General features: G+C 53.5%; 1 protein-coding gene and 1 pseudogene across 1 annotated transcript; one reads left to right on the forward strand and one right to left on the reverse strand.

Moving 5' to 3' along the window:
• Positions 1-305: 305 nt before the first annotated feature.
• Positions 306-686, reverse strand: LOC134366360 (nuclear transport factor 2-like; annotated as a pseudogene).
• A 6,487-nt stretch (positions 687-7,173) lies between these two features.
• On the forward strand, positions 7,174-21,681 carry FAM89A (family with sequence similarity 89 member A). The gene is made up of 2 exons (XM_063082881.1): positions 7,174-7,422; positions 20,866-21,681. The coding sequence occupies exons 1-2, from the start codon at positions 7,174-7,176 to the stop codon at positions 21,136-21,138; spliced, it is 522 nt and encodes a 173-aa protein (XP_062938951.1). The 3' UTR covers positions 21,139-21,681.
• Positions 21,682-21,937: the final 256 nt, after the last annotated feature.

A 21,937-nucleotide genomic window follows, 5' to 3' on the forward strand; every position in this document is an offset into this window, starting at 1 on the left:
TTTGTTCTTTACTTCTTTGGGTTACTAGAACAACTTGTCAGTAGATTAAAAAAAAAAGGACAACCTTTTGCATTATGTAAGTCTTTCCAAGGCACGTGCTGGTACAGCACAAACTTCTCCTGTCAGATGCAACTAGTCTAGAGTCCAAACATCGTGCATGACACCTTGGTGGCAGCTGTGCCCTGCAGCACTCCCGCCATGGCCCTGTTGGTCTGTGTATGATGTTTGGAGCATCTGGAGGAGCATGAATAGTATCGGGAAGAGGACCAAGGAGGAAACAGTGCGGGTGCCTGGCTGGGAGGAGGTCAGCCGAAGCGGTGCAGGGCAAGCCCGAACCTGTCATTGGTGCAAACCCAAGCATCGCTGACGTCCTTTGATAGGATCATCTGGTGGAACCCCGTGATGGGGTCTTCATCGGCCTTGAGCTGGCCCACAACCATGCTGATGATGCAGCTGTCTGGCATGGGCTGATGGTCTGCACCCTGATGCTGTGCTGGATGTTCTGGAACGGAAGGCTAGACAACTTCTCCACAACGCAGCTTTCCCCTGGAACTGCTGTCTTTCCCACGTAAGGCAGGATGCATCAATGTCACTTGTGCCTAGTTGGGTTCTGTCATTATCAAATAACTGATGATAATGTTGAATGAACCTGATCCAATCTGTTCCCAAACTGGCTTGTCTCCCATTCTGGAGCGTCACCTGGCCTTATTGAGACCCACATTGACTCTGGAGTGGGCCGGGTGCTGCTACCTGTCCCCAGATCCTTTGCAGGTGGGTGGCAGGACGTGGGGCTGGAGTCTGCCTGCTAACCTATCTGCAGAGCTTGCGGGACTCGAGCAGGCTGGGTCAGGCCAGATGGAGTGGGGCCCTGATAGCCCCATCGAGATGGTCCTGACCAGAGAAAAAGGCCTTGCCATGGCACAGTCTGGTGCATCAGCCATGGGCATGGTACGGGCTGGATAAGTGCCTGGCTGGCTCTCTGCACTGCTGGCTTTGGTGTGAAGAGGCAGGGAAGGGGCCACCCCGGGACTCTTAGGAGAAGCTCCCAGCAGCCCGGAGTATGGCTCCTGTGGCCCAGTCCCTGCCTCAGCCCACTGGCCCCGACACTCACCCGAGGGGCTGGCACCAAGATAAAATTATTAAAAAAAGCTTTTTATTTCATTACATGTTTTATGTAAAACTACAAAGAGTACTAAAGGGTGTAAACGTGAAAGGCTTAAAACCTCTCTTCTCTGCTCTCTAGAAGTTAAGAGCCACCGTTAACCCTTTCTAACATGTCCTTCCAGAAATGTCCTAGGCCTAAACAAGGATATATCTGTTTATCCTTTTTTAATTTTAACACTACGGGGATAGATCGTTACTCTCTTGTGCATCTCACTTGGAAAGGGGTTAAAACTAAAGTTATCTTAAAGTTCAGTGTTATTCAGAAGTACGATGTGTGAATTCCAAACTTTAATTTGGTTTTAAGCTTCAAAAGAAGTAGCTTAACAGTAAAGTGGAGAAAACAGTGCGAAGCTATTTAGAGAACGGATCAGACATGTCAGGAACCAAGTGTGTGCGTCTGGGGGAGGTACAGTCGTTCAAAACCATGTCTTGACAAACCAGCCATAGGACCGAAGGTTGTCTGACCCGAGGAAGGGACGTGCCAGAGGAAGGAGACACAGCCATTCGAGTGACCTCGGGGAGCAGCGCTTAGCCAGGGTTGTTAGCTGGGCGGCATATTTTGAATAACTAGGACTTTTGTGGCAACAAAGAGAGGTCGTGCATGTAAAAGCGCTTCTTAAATTGCCAGCCACCACGGAGGGAGATCATTCCTGACGATTAGAAAGGTCCGACATTTCAATGGCAGGCTTCACGGGTGTGTCTCTTCAGTCACCTCCGATGTCTAAGGAGGGGCTGGTTCCCCAATGACCAAAATGATTACGCTGTTTCCAAAAGTATTTTATTCATTATGTCAGAGTGACTTATTTAGTATCTTTGAGCCTGGCTTATGGCCTGGCACAAAGTGGGTTAAAGTGGAGGAAGGAAGGAGCAGACAAGGAGGAGACAAGGACGGGCCTGTCACCTCCCGAGGTTGAGTGGATCACAGGAGAAGGTGCGTCACGGAGAACCAGGTGCTGTTATTTCTACTTCCTGTCCCCGTTCCTGCCACCTAATGCGAGCCTCGTTTCCTCTCAACTCAAAGATGCATTATTAGCCTCTTAAGTACTCTCCTTGCCCCTAATGTCTGCGCCCACCTCAACCCAGGCACCAGAAGATCTTTCCAAAGCTCCACTTTTGTATTGCTTTGAAATGCACAATAGTGTCTCATTGCCTAGAAAATAGAGTCCACACTTCTCAGCACGGAATTGGAAACCCTCCCCAGTCTGAGGTCAAAGCCACTGTTCCAGCCCGCCTTCAACCAGCCAGGACTCTGCCCACCCTCCCTGGTCTGTCTTCACTTACAGAAAGTCCACGGACCCTTCATGCCCAACGTAAGAGAATGCTTTTCTGTTCCACCTTTTCCGCACCCCACGGTGAGTCTTTCCCCTGAGACTGCCACAGGCTCGGTTTGTATTTGTCACCAAGCTTCCTGTGGGGTATCTTCTGATGGGGTGTGAATTACTGGAAGTCATGGACTGATCTTCATCCACCTCCGTTCATTATAGAGGTTAGCACTGGGGCTTACAGGCAGTAGTGTCAGAAGGTAAACTGAGGCTCATTAAAATGTTAATGAGTTTATTTGACCAAACAAGGAGTCAGGAAATGGGCAGCTCCAGACTGCAGGTGGTTCTGGGCTCTGCCATAGGGGTGGGAGGGGAAGGCTTTTATGGGGTGAATGCGGAAGAACGGCAAAGGAAATATTTGAAGTGGAACAGTAGCCTCTGTCTGGATCATTCCAGCAGAAAGTCTCTCGTTACAAGTTAGGTGGTGGTTTCTGATTGTTTAACCTTAAGTTTTGTTTTACTGCTTATACTGAGTTGGGTTTCAGTGTACTTGAGCAAGAGCCCAGGGCACTGCAGAGCCAAGCCTAATGACCTCCCAATTAATTATTTTAACAATAGGAACTCAATAAATTACATCTAATAGTACATCTATATTTCAAAAAGTGTTTACTGTCATCAGATGGTCGGTATTGTGGTTCAGCAGCTATAAAAAAGCATTGCTTTGCTTGATAGAGTGCTTTATTAAAAAATAAAATAGAATAAGAAAAAAGCATTGCCCTTGTATTGTTGAGGCAACAAAGCGACAATTTAAAAACTACGTGAAAGAGCCAATCACTTAGTGCTAAGTTCTTAGTCCCATTTATATGTATACACAGTTGAATGTAAAAAGCTTTAAGAGGTGTTATGTATACTTTTAAATTTACAACTTGTTTTAGAAATATAAGAAATTATATCTTGAAAGAAATATATTTGCTAAGCTTTAGTTCAAATAATTGCATAATTGCTCTCAAAGCATTCCAATTTTAGGCCCTGCAACAAGTGAAAAATGACTACTGCATGCAAGAAGATGAACTTCTCTATGGTTAGCAGTGTTTAAAGTCGTTGGCTCTAAAAAGCTCAGTCGGAATCAGTGTGTTTTTCAGGTTCTTTCTATTCTATCAACAACCTGTCATTAAACTTTTAGTGTTTTTCCTTTTGGGGGGCAGCTGGCTGGTACAGGGATCTGAACCCTTGACCTTGGTGTTACCGACACAGGGCTCTAATCAAGTGAGCTAACCAGCCAGCCCTAAACTTTCAGAATTACAGGAGAGTACAAAGACTCCTGTGAAGTTCCAGAAATCACACGCCAAGTGGTTAGGGATTAGCGGTGGCTATGAATAAGTGGCTGGATTAGTGGAAGGACGGGATGAAAGGGGCTGGGATGACCTCTAGGTGTACCCTCGGGAGTTCCCAGGTGAGTTCCCAGTGTGCTCTGGCTAAGAGGGCTGAGAAAGCTGGCTTCAGATCCACCCAGCGGATTGCATACTGGTGACTGTCTGTGCTCCAAGGCCCAGGAGCTCAACCTGCATCTGTGAAGTCTAAGGCGACATGTGGGCTAGAGAACACAGTGCTGGATTAAGTCAGTGTTTTCTGACTTTCAAGAGACTGTGAAAAACAAGAAAACAGAACAGAAAAGGAAAAACTGACTTAGCTGTGTAGGAGGTGGCCTGGTCTGAGGCCAGAAGGTCAGCGTTTGCTATGGTCTGAGCACACGTGTCCTCCCAATTCATATGTTAAAACCTAACCCCAGGGTGATGGTATTAAGAGGTGGGGCCTTTGGGAGGTGATTAGGTCATGAGGACGTCCTCATGAAGGGGATTCCCTTTAAAAGTGCCCTTTAAAAGTGACCCTCCCACTGTGTGAGGACACAGAAGGCCCCATCTATGAGGGACAGGCCCTCACCAGACACCCGATCAGCTGGCACCTTGATTTCTGCCAGGTACTGCAGGAGACAGCAAAGTGATAGGTGAAACTGAAGGAATTCACGCCGAGGTGTGGGGGACAGGTCCCAGCGTCTGTCCCTTCTCTCCCCTTACTCCCACACAGGGGAGCCGGGAGCTCTCCTGAAGACACCCCCTGTTTAAACAGGCGAAAGAATGAATACCTGACACCTGGCGACGTCACGAGATGGTTAGTGGAAGGTGAGGCACAGAGAGGAGGTGGAGATGGTGGGCAGAGGAGGGGGTGGGAAGCCTCCTGGGTGCCCGCAAATCCCACTGCCTGCACTAGGGTGTTTTCACATCAGTCTCGCCCAGTCGCAGGGGTCCAGCGAGGACATCCTGCCGATTTCGAGGACATTGCTTCTGGGGTGGGCTCTGTGAGGTGACAGATTAAAGGGGCAAAAGCCCTCAAAAGTGCAGGGCTCTCTGATGTTGGGTGCCTGAAGCGCTCAGAACACTTTGTCATGACGATCCTATTGAATATATTTTACACTTTTTTTTTTTTTTTGGCGGCTGGCGGGTACAGGAATCGAACCCTGGACCTTGGTGTTATCAGCACCACGCTCTAACCAACTGAGCTGACCGGCCAGCACCCTGAGCATATTTTAAACAATTAAATCCCTTTAATAATTAAAGCCAATAATGAGTGGGCATTAAAGTTACCCGCTGTATAACCTGGTGCTCTGAACCCCTGAGCTAACGGGCCGCCCAAAGGTGTCCACTCCGCACAGCAGTACCTGCGCTGGTCCTGCTCCCTTATCTTATGTCTGTCATCTGGTCACAGCTGTCTGTCACTCGCAGTCCTCCTGGCAGGTAGGGCACCTGTTAATCTCTCTTCTCTCCCTCTATGAGGTGTGAGTCGTGTTTGTTTTTGCCTGAGTTGAGGGCAGTGTCCAGATTTAACCTTTTTCTCTGACTTCCTGACATTTTCACTTAGAATTACTCCCGTGTTCAAGGCCAGGCTGAAGGACGTGTTTGCAGGTATTTGGAAGTTTCAAAAGGGCCTGGTGCTTCTCTTGGCTGCTGCGGGTGCGGCTGGACAGTGCCACTTACTGAGGAGGCCCTGAGCCCTGGTGGGAATGAGCGACAGGCCCAGGTCTGGGTGTCCGCAGCCCTCCCGGCAGGTTGGCGGGATAGACCTACCAGGAGGCAGCCTGGATTCCGCCCTTGGGGACAGGCGGGGGTCCTGCGGCCAGAGCCAGGCCCCCCTACCCCTGCCCTGCCCGCCCGAGACCCTCGGTACCCAGACCCCCTGCACCAGCGGCCTCATCGGGGAGGGCCCGAAGCTGGGCCCCCATCCCTGACACGCGCAGGTTTGGACAGGGATGGGGGCTGGTTGGGGAGCCCGCCTCCTCAGAAGTGGACAGGTGGGGCAGGGCTCTGTCCCTGTGGAGCACGTGCAGGTGAAGAGGGGGTCCGGGGCGGGCTGGAGGTGAGCTGGGGCGCTGCGGGGGACACATAGGGACTGGGGATGGGGCTGGAGGTGAGCCGGGGCGCCGGGGGGGGACACACACGGGTGGGGACAGGGCTGGACATGAGCCGGGGTGCCGGGGGGGGGGACACAGGGGCGGGGATGGGGCTGGACGTGAGCCGGGGCGCTGGCGGGGGGGACACACAGGGGTGGGGAGGGGGCTGGACGTGAGCTGGGGTGCCGGGGGGGGACACAGGGGCGGGGACGGGACTGGACGTGAGCCGGGGCGCTGCAGGGGACACAGGGGCGGGGACGGGACTGGACGTGAACCGGGGCGCGCGGGGGGGGGGGGACACACAGGGGCGGGGACGGGACTGGACGTGAGCCGGGGCGCTGGGGGGGGACACACAGGGGTGGGGAGGGGGCTGGACGTGAGCCGGGGTGCCGGGGGGGACACAGGGGCGGGGACGGGACTGGACGTGAGCCGGGGCGCTGCAGGGGACACAGGGGCGGGGACGGGACTGGACGTGAGCCGGGGCGCCGGGGGGGGGGACACAGTGGTGGGGACGGGGCTGGACGTGAACTGGGGAGCTGGGGGGGACACACAGGGGTGGGGACGGGGCTGGACGTGAGCCGGGGCGCTGGGGGGGGACACACAGGGGCGGGGAGGGGGCTGGACGTGAACTGGGGAGCTGGGGGGGACACACAGGGGCGGGGACGGGGCTGGACGTGAGCCGGGGCGCTGGGGGGGGACACACAGGGGCGGGGAGGGGGCTGGACGTGAGCCGGGGCGCTGGGGGGGGGACACACAGGGGCGGGGACCGGGCTGGACGTGAGCCGGGGCGCTGGGGGGGACACACAGGGGCGGGGACCGGGCTGGACGTGAGCCGGGGCGCTGGGGGGGGACACACAGGGGCGGGGAGGGGGCTGGACGTGAGCCGGGGCGCTGGGGGGGGACACACAGGGGCGGGGACGGGGCTGGACGTGAGCCGGGGCGCTGGGGGGGGACACACAGGGGCGGGGAGGGGGCTGGACGTGAGCCGGGGCGCTGGGGGGGGACACACAGGGGCGGGGACGGGGCTGGACGTGAGCCGGGGCGCTGGGGGGGGACACACAGGGGCGGGGACGGGGCTGGACGAGAGCCGGGGCGCTGGGGGGGGGACACACAGGGGGGGGACGGGGCTGGACGTGAGCCGGGGCGCTGGGGGGGGACACACAGGGGCGGGGACGGGGCTGGACGTGAGCCGGGGCGCTGCGAGGCTCGGGGGAAGGGGCGGGGCCGGGGGCGGGGGCGGGGCCGGGGACACGGGCTCAGGCGGGGCCGGGGCGGGCGGGAAGGATCCGGGGCCGCGGCGCGATGAGCGGGTGTGGCGCGGCGCCGGGGCCTCGCGGGGACGGGCTGCCCGGGCTGCCGCCGCTGCCCCGGGGCCTGCGCGGGCTGCTGCGCTCGGCGGCGGGCGGCGGCGCGGGCGGCTGGCGGCGGCTGGAGCGGCTGTACGCGCAGAGGTGGCGCATCCAGGACGAGCTGAGCTGCGGGGCCCGGGCCTCGGCGCCCCCCAAGCCCCCCAGCCTGGACGCCGCGCTGGCGCTGCTGCGCAGGGAGATGGTAAGGGGCCCGGCCGGGGAGGGTCGCCGCGCCCACCGCCCCTCCGTGTCCCACGCCGGCCTGGTCCCCCTGCCGAGCGCGGCTTCTTGTCCGCCGCGAGTGTAGACGGGTGACTGCAGCCGGTTCCGGACCCGCTCGGGAGGACCGCGGGGAGGTGTCCCCACGTGCGGTGAGGTCCACGTGCGTCTTCGGGTTGTGTCTGGCTCCGAACAATGCGGCTTAGTTTTTCTGGGTCCGTGGTAAGAGCATTAGGTGTTTGTGGACCAGGAGGGTGTCGCTGAAAGTAGGACAGGGGCAGGGATTTAGGCGACAGCGAACCTCTCCCCAGCTTTTTCTTCCAGCCATAGGCCGGGCCAGAGGGAACAGGAAAACTGTCCCCTTTCGACCCTCCTGCTGCCCCCTGATGACCTCCTCGTGCCCCCTTGAAAGCTGGGCCTCCCCTCACCTGTGCTGCTGGGACAGGTAAATACTTTATTAGGGAAATCTAATGTGGGGCAGGTGCATTCTTCTAGGCATGAAGAAAAATGCCCGCAAGTGCAAAGCCTTAACTCTTTTAGTCAATTAGAAATTGACTGTATGTGGCACTGAAGTGACTTCCTGTTCTCTCTGAAGAGCTTTTCTAAGCTTCTTACAGAACCCTGAACTTCCAAGCCAACCGTTTTTGTTTATTAATACACATCAGTTGACAGGAGCACGGCTCAGCTGGTGAGCGGTGCTGGAATGAGATGGATCCACAGTCCTGTGTTTAGTCTGAACTTGGACCTGGCAGAAACGCGGGGGTGGGATAGGAAGACCCCTCCCTGGTTGTTGGTTTCATAGTGGAACTAGGACAGGAATCCTCAGGGCCACTCCTGTTGTGAAGCTCTAGTGTATAAACATGCTCCGGAGTCTTGCTGCGGTGGCTTGGGAGTCAGTGTGCCATTCCCCAGAGTATTTTTCCAGGTCCCTCCTGGTGTGACGAAAGGACAGCCGCCACCTTATAATTATGGCTTGGACTAGTGCTCTCAACCTATTTGACGCACAAGGAAAATCAACAGCCATCTTTGGTGTGCCTGATATTTAGCTGAGATAAAGGTAAGGCCACAGGCCTTGACTAGTCCCTTTCAAGAACTGTCACCGGTTTTAAAGTATGCTGGTCTTTCAGCTTTTTTAAGAGACTTGCTAACCTGGGGCAGTGGGGTCTGAATGGGCACTGGGCCCTTGCAAGACAATACCTGGGAGTTCATTCCGGAATTATCTGCACATTAGTTTGTGTCGATCTATTTCATTTGAAGGTCTTGGTGTTAGCAGCACCCCGCTCTGACCAACTGAGCTAACCGGCCAGCGCTGTAAACGCTTTCCATGCATTATCTTATGTAATGTTTCTACATTGTTCATGAGATAAGTACTCAAAGTCTATTTTTATTTAAACAACAAGAGAAAAATCAGACATGTAGAGTTTAAGTCCTGTAAGGTCACAGACCGCGGCAGGTCTGTCTGGCTCCAAAGCCCTGCTTAACCATTTTACTACCATCTGCAGGTGCCCACGATCACATTATACATTCTGGTTTGCTTTTTGTGGACACTTATTGCAAACATTTTCCCAGTTGATATGATTACAGTGTCTCCGATGACTGCTAAGTGTGCTGTTGTACAGCAGTCATAGAGGACGTTTGGAACCTTGACAATAGATCATTGGGAAAGCAAGGTTTGTCACAGCAGCAGGGACTCAGGAGTGGCTGTTGCTTGGGGGGAAGGTGGTTTGCTGTTACATCAGCAGAAGAGCATGTTAGACATTTCAGAATGTGGAGCTGGAGCCGGAAGAGAGATTTTGGCCTGGAGATAACAGATTGAAGAGATGGTTGGTGCTGGGGTGGGGGGGAGACAGTGAGGGGCACCTGGAGTCCAGGGCTGGGAGGGCCTGTCCCACGTGGGCGGAGGGTTCTGTCCCGGGATTGGTGACGCCCTGCTCTGCTCCAAGAGTTGTGGTTTCATCTCCCGAGTTTCAACACTTTCTGCTCTAGTAACCCCTTGTCTGAATTTTGGCACCATTGTGAATCCCTGTCCCCTCTCCAGAAGGGCCCTTCTGGAAAACTGTGAAGGTCACTCAGATGGTTATTGCTCTACAGACCAAAAAAAGTGCTTTCAAAAAGTTTTACTATTATTTAATTATTATTCTTACACCAGAGAGTATTTTCAGGTCACATTCAACAGGTGTTTACTGGGTTTAGGTTGGGTATAAGGTGCTGTGGGGACACAAGGACGGATGGGAAATATCTAGGTGTAGAGGAGTTGTGACACCTGGTACAGGTGGGCATCTTTACAGCAGTGCGATTGCTTTAGCTTGGACTAGTTCTCATTTTTCATGACCCACAGACTCCACGTTAGTAACAGCAGCCCAGTCTGAACTAGCTCTTGCACAAAGGAGCACCTTATTTCAGGGCTGATGGGGACCCAGGAAGTCCACCGAGGCCTTCCCCCCGCCTGCTGTTTTGTTTTTTCCTCCGTTTTGGAACCTGGCTACTAACGGCGTCCACACTCAGTTTCGGCCACGCTTCTTAGTTCCAGTTTGTAAACACTGTGGGCGGATGAAAGCCGGTCCAGCTTGGCAGCCTGAGCCAGCTGATAGTATTCTCTTAAGATGGTGTAACCATGGCAGGGGGCAGTCCCCGAAGAAAGGACAGTTTGCAATAACAGAGTAGGGGGCTGCTGGGCAGCCAAAACACTAGGTATCCATCGCAGACCCCTTTATCTGCTAAGCTGATGGCTGGCTTTGCTGACTGGATCTCGGTGGGCCTTTCATCCTGCTCATGGTTGCAGGATGCACTTGACTCTTGCTGGCAGCCATGACCCCTGGCACACACCGTTCCTTGCGTAGATTTCAGCACAGACCTCCCGGCCGGCAGCTCTATGAGGTCATCATGCTTACAGATTTCCAGAGTCCCGGAGAGCATAGAGACACAAAGGCCCTCAGCCTAGGGACAGGAGATCTTCAAGGAGAGTGTCCTGGGGATTCTTGGGTTCTGCTTCTCACAGCAGCAGCGGCAAGTTCTGGGCTTGGACTTGGAATCTCATTGCCTCTTTCATTCTTATGTCCGTTAGTTTGGTCACCCACCTGTGCAGTGTGGAAAGTCAACCACACAGAGCTTGTTTTTTGGCAGCTGGCTGGTACAGGGATCCAAACCCTTGGCCTTGGCGTCACCAGCACTGCACTGTCCCAAGCAAGCTAAGTGGCTAGCCGTGCACAGACATTTTGAGATCCTGAACTGCAGTTAACTGAGTCTAAGGAAAAAAGTTTGATTTCAGAACCGGTAACAATTCGCTTTCCCACATTTGCGTTAAAACAACCACTGCATGCCTAATGAGCTTGTCTGGTGAACTGGATTCCAGGGGACAAGCATTAGCTTGAACAGCTGACACCCCAGTGCAGTGCACCCCTTATCCTACACGGAAGCTGGTGTCTTACAGAGGTTTTGGTCTTTAAGAGAAGCGATGGTGCGGGTGCCCTTGGAACAAGAGCATTAGCTTCCGATGCATTGTTCTTGTTTGGTGTGGTCAGAGCCTGTGAATGTCCAATGGCTTTGAATTCTGTCTTTCTGTTTTCACTAGTCTTTCCACTAGCATGGTTTAATGTGGTGCTCCCCAAAGGATGGACCGCAAGCCCCAGAATTTCCTAGGCTACTTGCTAAAATGCAGATTCCTGGGCCCCATCCTGTAACTATGGAATCAGAATCCGGGAGAAGGCAGAATCTGCAGTCTTAAGTTTTTTAAGACTTGGCAAGTATGTGAATTAGGCTTCAAGAGCTCAATTTCTGTGTCATTAAACTGTGCAGTGTAAAGCAGGCAAGCCACTTGATGCTTTCGGGTGACAGAACCCCTCCTGGGAAAATGAGAAGTATATGCCAGAAACGATCCTTTTGGCAGTTGCGGTGTGAATCCTCCCCCTCACGCCTCTCCGGGTCTTTCTGATGCCTGCAGAAGAGGTTTGCTCTGCCGTAAGGACCATCTGCTGTGATGTGCTTGGCATCCTGAGGACACTTGTTCGCCTGTGCCTGGTGGTTGTAAATCCCTTGCAAAGAACTGGGAGCAAAACAGGAAGCATGGTGCAAGCTTGCTATTCTTGGACTCAGTTCATCACAAATTAGGCAGTCTACAACAGTTCTTAAGATTTTTAGGCCATAGTTACTCCACACTTGTCACTGTCCAGTGTCCACCCAATAAAAGCAAAGACTAGGGCCGGCCCGTGGCTCACTCGGGAGAGTGCGGTGCTGATAACACCAAGGCCCGGGGTTCGGATCCCATATAGGGATGGCCGGTTCGCTCACTGGCTGAGCGTGGTGCTGCCAACACCAAGTCAAGGGTTAAGATCCCCTTACCGGTCATCTTTTTAAAAAAAAAAAAAAAAAAAAAGCAAAGACTAAGAAAGAATAAGAGTTCGTGCGTGCGTTGAATGCATGGCTGTGTCTGCGGGGTGGGTGGGTGGGGTGGGGGACGATTAGGGCAGCCGTGGGATTGTGGGCTTCATTTATGTGATGTATCTCCACCTGAGCTTATAGTCACAGTCCAATATTTGAACATATAAAGACTTGGAAGGTATTTTTTAAACTTTTATCTGTTACTGGACCTACCTGTAGAGCACTGTGAACTGATACTGTTTCCTAACGCCTGGGCATCTCCCAGGGAGCACGACCCTTCTTTTTCTGCTCCTGGTTAAAGGCATCCGTCTGTTATGTGTAAAGGTAGAAGTGCCCCGGTCATGCGCACTTGGGCACCTCTTCATTTTTTCCAGGGGTTTCTGCATCATGCACATGTCAGCGTGCCCCCTGCTTGGGGCCCGGTCTTGGCAGTGCTGTGGCTCTCTGAGGCCAGGTGGGCAAGGATGTTTGGGGGGACTGGAGGAGAGGCCCAGGCGCCATTGCAGTTCATGCCCACCAAGCAGCAGGTGGGAGTTTTGCAATTTGCTTCTGCAATGCCCACGTAAATGCCATGGAGAGCCCACTTTGAAAAGCCTAGTTTTTCACAGTTCTGTGGAGGAATCTGGTCAGACAGCCCAGAGACTCCCGGAGCAGGAAAGAAGCTTGAGGTTGGCTGCCCTGGTATTTGCCCCTCTTGCCAATGTCATTCCCGACACAGAGCCCCCGTCTTTGCCTGCAGGCTCCTGATGTTTCCAAGTGATGATTAGACAGGGCTTGTAAAGTTGCTCGGTCCCCGCAGACACTTGACACAGAGATGGTCACTCTCCCCTAGGAGCTCGGAGACAGAAAACCCTCAGCCTGCCTTGTGGGTCTACAGAAATTGGTTAAGACGTGGCCATTTCCGCTTTTGTGAGCTCGTTCTGGTCACTTCCTTGATTGGCCCTGAGAGCCTCGGGCTGGCCTAGTTCTGCCGTTGTGTCCATCTGAGTCTCAAGGATTCGGGAGGGAGGCGCTGTCCTTGACCGGAGGAGGGGCCTGGGGAGAAGCAAGGGCCTTCTGTCCCCTGACCAGAGCTCCCTGGTGGCAGGGTGACCCTGGCCAGGAGAGGCTGGGCTGGGAAGATGGTGACTGAGATACCTATGGGGACCGGAGAGCGTGGAAGGAGGGGGTTGGTGTATTCTCCAGGTGGATTCATGAAGATCTGCTGCTTTAATTCCTAATAAGGTTAATATTAATGGGGATAACCCACACAAACAAAACCTCTTTGGCCTCAATTGTACTTAGAAATGGAGGTGAAATATCCAAGTTAAACGCTGCTAAAAGAGAAATGGCACGATGTCAGCATCCCTTACAACCACAGACACTCAGATGAAAACAGTGAGGCATCGTGTCGTGCCTAAAAGACCAACAAAGATTTAAGGAATGACCGCAGCGGTGATGAGGGTTGGGGGAACCAGCCTCTCCTGTGTTGCGGGTGGGAGTGTGAAGTGGTAGATTCTTGGGGCGCAGTTTGGTAACACTTATGAGATAGAATCCATGCCTGCCTTTTGACCCTGTACTTTTCATTTTTTAAAAACTCTCAAAGTGGCTTTTTATTAAATAGCAAAACACAAGTGCAATACAGTTTCTTTATTTTATTTTTTTGGCAGCCGGCAGGTGTGGGGATCCGAACCCTTGACCTGGTGTTACAGCACCGCACTCTAACCACTGAGCTGACCAGCCAGCCCAGTACACTTCTTAAATGTGTGTAATTTAGGTCACAAAAGGGATGCAAAATGTTTGCAGTGTGACTCTTATACCTTCATACAGCTAAAGCCACTTACTGAATCTTTCTTACACCAGTACAGACGTAGAATTACTCCCCGATGGGAAGCGGTGTGCATCACATCACCTTTCTGGTGGTAAAAAACAAAATGGATATGTGTAGTGCCTTGAGGGATGTGTGCTCTAATTTGCTGCAAGTGGATATCTTTAGAACCTTGGTTCTTAAGGTATGGTCTGGAGACACCTAGGGGTCTCTAAAATCCTTTCAGGGGTGTCCATAATTATGGGACATTGACAAAGTACCTTTTTTGTTATTATCAAAGGAAATGTACCAGCATTTGGAACATCTGCATGATTCACTGAATCAATGTACACATTTTTTCATATGACTAGTGCTTGATATTAAAAGAGCCATTCACAGTGCACGATGGATGGGTGTTAATGCAGCAGCGTGTGAAAAGTTTGTTGGTACAGTTTCAAATTCCACACGGCAGCTAACTAAAGCATAGTGGCAAAGAGGAATATCCACAATTGTCTGAAAAGGCTATTAAAATACTCCTTTCTTTCCCAGTTACCTATCTGCGTGAGGCCGGATTTTCTTCATTTATTTCAACCTAAACGTGTCACAAAGGACCCCATGCAAAAGCACATAAGCCAGACCTTCAGAAAGATTTACAAAAATATTACTCTTCGTAAAGATGTTGCTTATGTGAACAAGTAATGGGTTTATTATTAATGGATTAATAAGTATTTTCAAGTTTCTCAGTTTTAGTTTCTAAGAAGGTAGACATTGGGATAACGCACATAAACGAAAGCTCTTTGGGACCCTCAATAATTTTTAAGGGTGTAAAGGAGTCCCGAGACCAAAACATTGGCATTCTGCTGCTTTACCGTAGGGAATTATGGAAGACTGGCTCCTCTGATTAGGAGCCACTCGAACTTTTAATACAAGTAGAATGTTTTATTTTTATAATCAGGAAAAAGTAAAAGAACATATAAGACAGTTGTTAAAGAAAGTGGCCGTTTGCTTTCCTTCATCCTAGGACAGAACAAGAGGAAGGGGGCTTGGCTCGTATGAATGTGAGTTTAGGTTAGAGATGAACCAGAATGTTCTATGAGAATTGTCGCGCTGCAGAATGCCTGCATCTGTGTGGATGCCCTCACTTGTAAGCTGGCAGAAAACCCCACACGAACTGCCTTACCCCGCACAGGAGTTCACAGGCAGGTGTGGGGGGCGGCGAGGGCTGGGTTTGGCTGGATCTGGGCTTGATCCTGCAGCCCGCCTGGTCTACGTCCTGTCTCAGAATCACCGTGGCTCTGCAGGGTCTGGTTCTCAGCTTGTTGGGGCTCAAACATTAGTAGGGGAGGAAGCTGACCAGGACCAGCAGGCTGTTTCCGCCCAGGGCAGCAGGAGGTGGCCTGGGAGACCCTGTCATCCGAAGCTTGCTTGGAGCCCGTGGGGAGCTGAGAGGCCTTCGGGGCGTTTCTGTCTTGCTTGGGTGGCCGAGTTCACAGCCTCTTCCCAGCTACACCAACACCCCGACGTCTCCCTCTTTGACTTTCCTTTTCCAAACCGTGCAGGCCAGTGTCTTCTGTCAACACATGCTTTATCAGAAATCAGGTGACAGTCGATTAGGTCTCTGCTTTCTCCAGTTACAACCCATTCCTGCGGACACAGACTAGACACCTTGATTAGATTTGGGGCATTTACCAAGGCTCCTCTAAATTAAATTTACAAGCCATCTGTATATGCTTTCTCCTTATTTACATTTTTCAAAGAAAACTAAAAGTTCTCTCACTGTAAGTTAATACATATTCACGGTAGAAAACTTAAAATATTCCGAAACACCAAAAATAAAAGTCGCCCGGGATCGCAGCAGCTTGCTATACCACTGCTGACGTGGGCATCTCCCTGCAAGGGCAGGGCAGGCTGGTGGTCGGAGCGCCTGTGTGGGGTCCGCAGGCCTGCGTAGCTCTCTGCACTGCCCCCGATTGTGGCTTTACGCACAGGCCTCTGTCATCCTGTGTTTCAGGTTCCTCCTCTTGCAGAATCAGAGCCTACCTGAGACCAAGGATCAGGAGGAGGTCTTTGTACACAGCTGAGATTTTTTCCCTCTACAATGAATCCCTAGAAATGAACGAATTTGTGTGCTATTTTATTTATCTTTTTGGCGGCTGGCCAGTACGGGGGTCCGAACCCATGACCTTAGTGTTATAAGGCTGTGCTCTCACCAGCTGACCTAACCGGCCAGCCCGATGTGCTGTTTGAGGGTTTTTGCTCTCACCCACTAGGTCTCCAAAAGGTTTTACAAAAGTATTAGTCCTACTAGCAGTGTGTATCTATTGTATATTTCTTTTTATTATTGCAAGTTTTTAAAATTAAGAGAAACGTGTTGGTTGGGAAAAACAGTTAAGTGCTACAAAAGGCTGTAAATTGAGTGGGTAGTGCTGCCTGGTCACCTCACCTCCACCCAATCCCACTTTCCAGAAAGTTCTGCAAACAGACATTTCCTCTTTCAGCCAAAAGCTTGCACATGCATGTACACATACGTGTACAGGGAGACCCTACTGAACTCACGCTTCTGTGATGTGACCTTCTGTGCTGGACAATGTATGCTGGTCTCTGAGCCGAAACCCAGCTGGGAACTGCCGCCCTGTCTGAGGCATATGCGTGTGTGGATTCTGTCGTTCAGTTTTAAAAATCACGGTTCGAGGGTGGCTCAAGGTCGGGCCCCTGCTGGGAACGCCGTGGTGGCTTGGCTAGTCACCTGTGTGGCAGCTGGGGTAGGAGGAGCCGCCCTGGGCGGAGAGGGGGGCATGGTCAGGAAGGACACAGGAAGCCCGAACAGAGAGGAAGGTCTCAGCGGTTTGCAGCCGTGGAAGCTACTCGATTGTTCTCAGTTTTAAATAAAGTCCAGAATAAGGGGCTGCACATTGCTGGGTGGGAGAATTCTGTATCTTTCTTAAATGAGCCTGTCTGAATTTTCAGAAAGTGGGTTTTCCAAAGACAGCTGCATCTTCTGAATCCGGCTGTGAATGAGGAGACCCACCTTCCTTCAAGGACATGTGGGAACCCATCACTGCGGGGCAGGTGTCCCCTGCTAGAGGGGACCGTGGTGGGTGGGCGTTCATGGGCTTGCTGAGGGTCCCCCACCCGAGACCCACACACTTTCAGTGCAGACAGTCCGACTTCCAGTGTAGACTGCTGTGTGTCTGTCCCCAGCTGCAGGCTGGTCTATTGGTGCGCTGCAGGAGGAAGCTGGCTGTGGCGTCTCTTACTCCTCTCTGGCAGGATGTGTCACTGTGATGACGTGGTGGAGACGACGTGGTGGAGACCACGTGTGCACTCAGTGGTCTGAGGCTTTCTGCAGGGGCACCTCAGGGGTGTGCCAGGCACAAAGGGGCCGCCCGTTCAGCCCTGCCACCTCTGCGGCCACCGCGGTGGTACGGCCCAGTGTCTGCCACTCCCAGTATGACCCCACTGCCAGGCTGTTCTCTGGGAGGGTGTCTGAGATCGCCACACCCAGGCATTTTCACCAGGTATCTGCGTGTCTGCTGGGCAAGGCTCTGGGCTGGATGCTGAAGGGGCCAGGAGGGAAATGGGGTTGCAGCCTTGAGGGGCATGTCCTGCGGTAGGAGAAAGAAGGCCTACGTGCACGTCTGGTCTATAGGGTGGAGGGTGACAAGTGCCCTGGGACAGGTAGGGGAGGGGAGGGGAAGGAGGAACCTGGCCACAGGGCCTGCACCTGAGTGTGGCTCGCGGTGCAGGTAGGGGAGGAGGGGACGGGAGCCTGGCGGACAGAGTCCGACCAGATGATGGGACACTGCTGTGGCTTTCAGTGTCCCTCTGGAAGACAGACGTGAGAGTTAACCAGACAGGCGAGGAAGAAGGTGTCCTGGCTGGAAGTCGGGCTGTCACGCGGCTGCCCCTCCTGTCCTCCTAGCTCATTGTGAAGATTTCTGGGAAGTCAGGAAGTTGAGCTTGGTGTCTGAAGACGGCGGTGCTGAGAAGCTGGGACGTGTGCGGGCGTGTGTGCACGTGTCTGTGTGTGCGCGGGTTACACCCTTGCCTCATTCGTGTGAACGCGAGGCGCATGTGCGGTCGTGTGAGGATGTGTGCAGGACCCTGCTGTGCTCCTGGGCGGGCCACACCTCCGTTTCTAGGCCAGTGCTCCACCTGATGACAGGTGGCTTTGTGAGTCACCCGGATGTCACGCAGACAGGGCCAGGGCACCACCCTCTGCTTCCGACCCTGCCTGCTGCAGACCCCAGGAAGCCTGGGAGTGCTTTGGAAACGGCACCTGCAGGAGAAAAGCCTGGAAGCGCACGTCCTTGGCTGGCACGGGGCCCGGGGGAGTCAAAGCTACCAGGCCCAGGCTCCTGCTTTTTACCTGGGCGGACCCCAAACTGCCCTAGGAGGGTGGCACCCAGCCCTGTTGGAATAGCAAGCTGCTCCCTACTCCTCACGTGTTTTTCCTGCATTCGTTCCTGAGGTGGGAAAGAGTCTCAGGATCACCCAACCTTGTGGTGTCAGAGTGACTCAGGAGAAGTGTACCCAGGATTCCAGACGAACCTTTTCCATGATTTTTTGAGCAGACATAGGTGTGACTCTGGGAGGGTGTAACTTTGTTTATTAAAGTTAATATTCCTTGTATTAAGTCCTGGAAGGTGTGGGTGCTTTGGAGTTTGCTAGGTCAGAATCCTATGGTGTGGTTATTGTATTCAGACCCAATACCATGGAGGGATCTTGGGAATTAGGAGCAGATCTGGAGGAAAGGACCGGGTGGTTAGGTCACCATGAAAACAGTGGGAGGGCCTGAGATATTTAGCTTGAAGAAGGCAGGTTGGGTTTTTTTTACAGCATAGGGGTGGTGGAATGAAGTCTATCTTCAGATATGTAAAGGGAGGTAGAAGAGAGAAAGCAGATCTGTTCGTATGCTGCACGGCAACACCTAGCACCTGGGGCTCTAGAGCCTGCAGGCTGGGCCACTTGACTTGGTACAGAATAGTCACATCTGCTGGAAAAGGCATGACTGGCTTGGAAGGTCCTCCTTTCTGGGGTAAGACATCCGTAGTCCTTGACTACGTGGGTGTCTCCTGACCAAAGGGGACCAGGTAGCTCTTTCTCACATACCTGTGCTGCTCTGCCATCTCAGTGTTGAACGGGGACAGGGAGGAATGTGGTGTCACACACAGCCCTGCTGTTTCCGGGGCCTTGTGGCACCTGCCACACCTTCCCAAGGAGAGAGTCTGCATGCTGGCAGAGTGGAAAGGAGGTCATGAAGGTGACCGCAATGGGAGCAGCCACTGCTGCTTTTAGGAGCTGAGAGGTTTGTCCCTGGTCTCGCAGCTGGAGGGGGCAGGGCCGGGATTTGAGCCCAGGCGGGCAGGCGGGCGGGCTCGCTCCGGAGCCTGTGCTGTGTTCAGTGGTGCTGTTTGCTGGGCTGGCCTGAAAGCCCATGCTTGCAGGAGAGTACACAGAAGAGGCCCAGGACAGACAGGTGTTTGTGTCAGCAGCACCGGATCTTCACTGCAGCGGGGCATCGGAATCTTCTAGGTGATTTTTAAAACACAAATGCCACGTACCCTCCCTCCCTCCTGACACCCACACAAACTCTAATCAGGAAAAAGGGTGACGGCGTCTGGCCGAGGGTGTGCAGACCCAGGCACCTCTCGGTCTAGCCCTTGCTTACCTGTTCAAGGTGTGCTTTCCAGAGCAGGATAACACTCTCTAGGCCCTTGCAGGTTACTCAGGACAAGAAGCAACAGGTCACTACCCAAAGTCACACAGTGTCGGAGCCAGTTGTACACGATCCAGTTAAATCCTCAGTTTATAGGCCGCTCGTGGGAGGACCTCAGCAAAGCATCGAGAATGGTGAGGCTGGGCCTGGAGACCCCCCTCCCGCCTGACTTGTGGCTGGTGGCTCTTCCCAGGAAAGGCTTCTTCTGCAAGTCCTCTCCCGAGTCCCCTAGCAGCATAGGCGCGTATGTGCACGTGGTCCTGTTTCTGTGTCTGTTCAGGCTGCAGAGGAGGTAGCCAGCGTTCACGTGGCAGCGTAGAGAGGTTCAGGGACATGAGCTTAACCCGGACTTTAACACCCAGTCGGGCCTCAGCTTCCCTTTGTGAAAGTCAAGCCATTTTGGGTGGAAAATCTCATTGCTGAGTTGAGTCATTTCGGCCACTAGAAACACTGGAGATCCTCCCTGACACCGTGTGTTTTCACGTGCGCACCCACCCACGTGTCTTCGGCCCATTGGAGTACTTTTATTAAAATGGCTGAAATTTCATTTAATCCTCCCAGGAGCCCTGTCATAGAAACCATCATTGTTTTGTCATGAACCAAGGCACAGAGATGATGAGTGACTTGCTGAAGGCCGAGAAGCACGTGTCCAGGGCCGTCTGTGCCCAGCTCTGCGTCGCTGGGGCGGGTGGAGGTGCAGCCGCGCGGGGGGCCCAGGCCTGCGGCAGAGGCTGCTGCTGGAATGAGGCCCCGGGGGTCCTCCCGCACACCGAGGTGAAGGTCTTTCCAAGCACATGAACCCCTCTCTTTGGGATGAAGTGACGGAAGCATCGCCTGTCCTGACCACTCTTTTCCCTGGGAGGGACGGTGGAGACACGATGATCTGCAAAGATGTGACATTATCAGGGTTGCTTGTTCTCTCCCCACTTGTTTTTGTGAAAACAGTTTTCAGGAGCCACTAGAGTTCCTGCCTCTTACTAGGTTTCTTCTTATAATCAGATGCTCTGGGCAGGGGTCCCACAGCCGTCTGGAGGACCCCGTCTGACCTCTGCTCCTCTCCAGCGCCGGGGGGCTGAGCTGGTCACAGGCAGGTGCTCCAGGGTGGCCTGTCACATGCAGGGCGCTATGTTGCCCCCGAGAGCTGAGAATGACCGTGTCGCTCGGACGTCAGTGCAGCAGCAGGAAGGCCGGTGTGGGGCTCCTGGGGGTCTGATCACAGGGAGAGAAGGTGACACACCTGTATCTTGGTGTCCAAAGTGAACACAGCTGGGGCTACAGAGCGGGTTGTGCTGTTGCTCACCAGCTGTGCCCAGGAGGCCACCGGCGACTTCTGCAGGTGGGACCCCCCCGCAGGTGGGACCTCTCCCAGATGCTGCGAGTAATGTCTGAGGTGTGGGCATAAGGCAGTGAAGGTGACCTCAGCACAGGACGTGCAGACACCGCATGGCTGGCGGTCCGGGGAGGATGTGCTGGTGGGAGGAGTGTGCGGGCTGAGTGTTTGGGGTAGAGGCCAGTGCTGACTTCTCGCCTCTGTCTCCCCCAAGGTTGGCCTCCGCCAGCTGGACATGTCCTTGCTGTGCCAGCTGTACCACCTGCATGAGTCCATTCAGGAGTACAAGGGGGCATGCCAGGCAGCGTCCCCGGACCGCACTTCAGCGCTGGAGAACGGCCTCTTTGACGAGCAGGAGGAGTATTTCCAGGAGCAGAAGTCGCTCCACGCCGGGAGGGACCGAGGCCCCCCTCGGGACATGTTGCTGTCCCCTTCTCCAGCGGTCTCCCCACTCTCTGGCCACGACTGGATTCTGGAGTCTCTGTAGAGGCCCCAGGAGGCACGTGACTGCCGGGGAAGCCCTTGCTGCCGGCCACCTGCCAGCCCGCCTGTCGTCTGGCAGGGGAGCACCTCCTTTGCTCTGCCGGGGACGGGGCTCAGCATGAGGACTGACGCTGCCCGTTGGAGTGGCAGGCTGGGAGGTCACAGCATGTTCCGACGGCTGCAGCTTCTGCTGAGGTGACCCGGAGGGGCTGAGCAGTACCCTGGACACCCTTGCTGGAGGTGCACCTGCTGGGGATTCACGAGAACACACCACGGGGATCCCCGGCAAAGGCCTCCGCTGGTGTTTTGTGTGCGGCAACTCTTAGCTAGTGACTTCCTTGCAGGTGGCAGGTCATTGACACCCTCTTTGTCCTGGGGCTCCTGCTGCAGGTTGTGCCTGTTGAAACCAGCATTTCTTGGCTGCCTCCCTGCAGCTGTTCCTGCAGCTTCGGGAGCCTTTAAGCGTCTCGGCTCAGCCTTATTGATTTGTAAGCTGCGTTATGCGCTATTCAGGTGACTCAGTAAAAGCTTTTAGTGACAAAGTAAACATTTCCGGTCGCACCCATCAGCTGCCTGCTTTATATCATTCTTTGTCTACCAGATGTAGGAATAAGGAAGGTAATACGAAGACAACATTTAGTGGGGGGTTAACCTGGGACAAGCTGGTGTGTATCAGTCACCGCACGACAGCAGCGTTTTTACTTTTAAAGATTCTGAATGTCAACTAGTATGTTAGAAAGCAAACTGCTCTCCACTCAAAACTGATCACCGTAAGCCTTAATATATTTATTAAAATACTGGGT

Source organism: Cynocephalus volans, chromosome 18, assembly GCF_027409185.1.
Source record: "Cynocephalus volans isolate mCynVol1 chromosome 18, mCynVol1.pri, whole genome shotgun sequence".
Classification (NCBI taxonomy): domain Eukaryota; kingdom Metazoa; phylum Chordata; class Mammalia; order Dermoptera; family Cynocephalidae; genus Cynocephalus; species Cynocephalus volans.

Excerpts from the sequence above, each read along its gene's own strand:
- FAM89A (XM_063082881.1), top strand. The coding sequence starts at position 7,174 with ATGAGCGGGTGTGGCGCGGCGCCGGGGCCTCGCGGGGACGGGCTGCCC. Across the intron at positions 7,423-20,865 it reads CGCTGCTGCGCAGGGAGATG|GTTGGCCTCCGCCAGCTGGA; the intron begins GTAAGGGGCCCG and ends GTCTCCCCCAAG.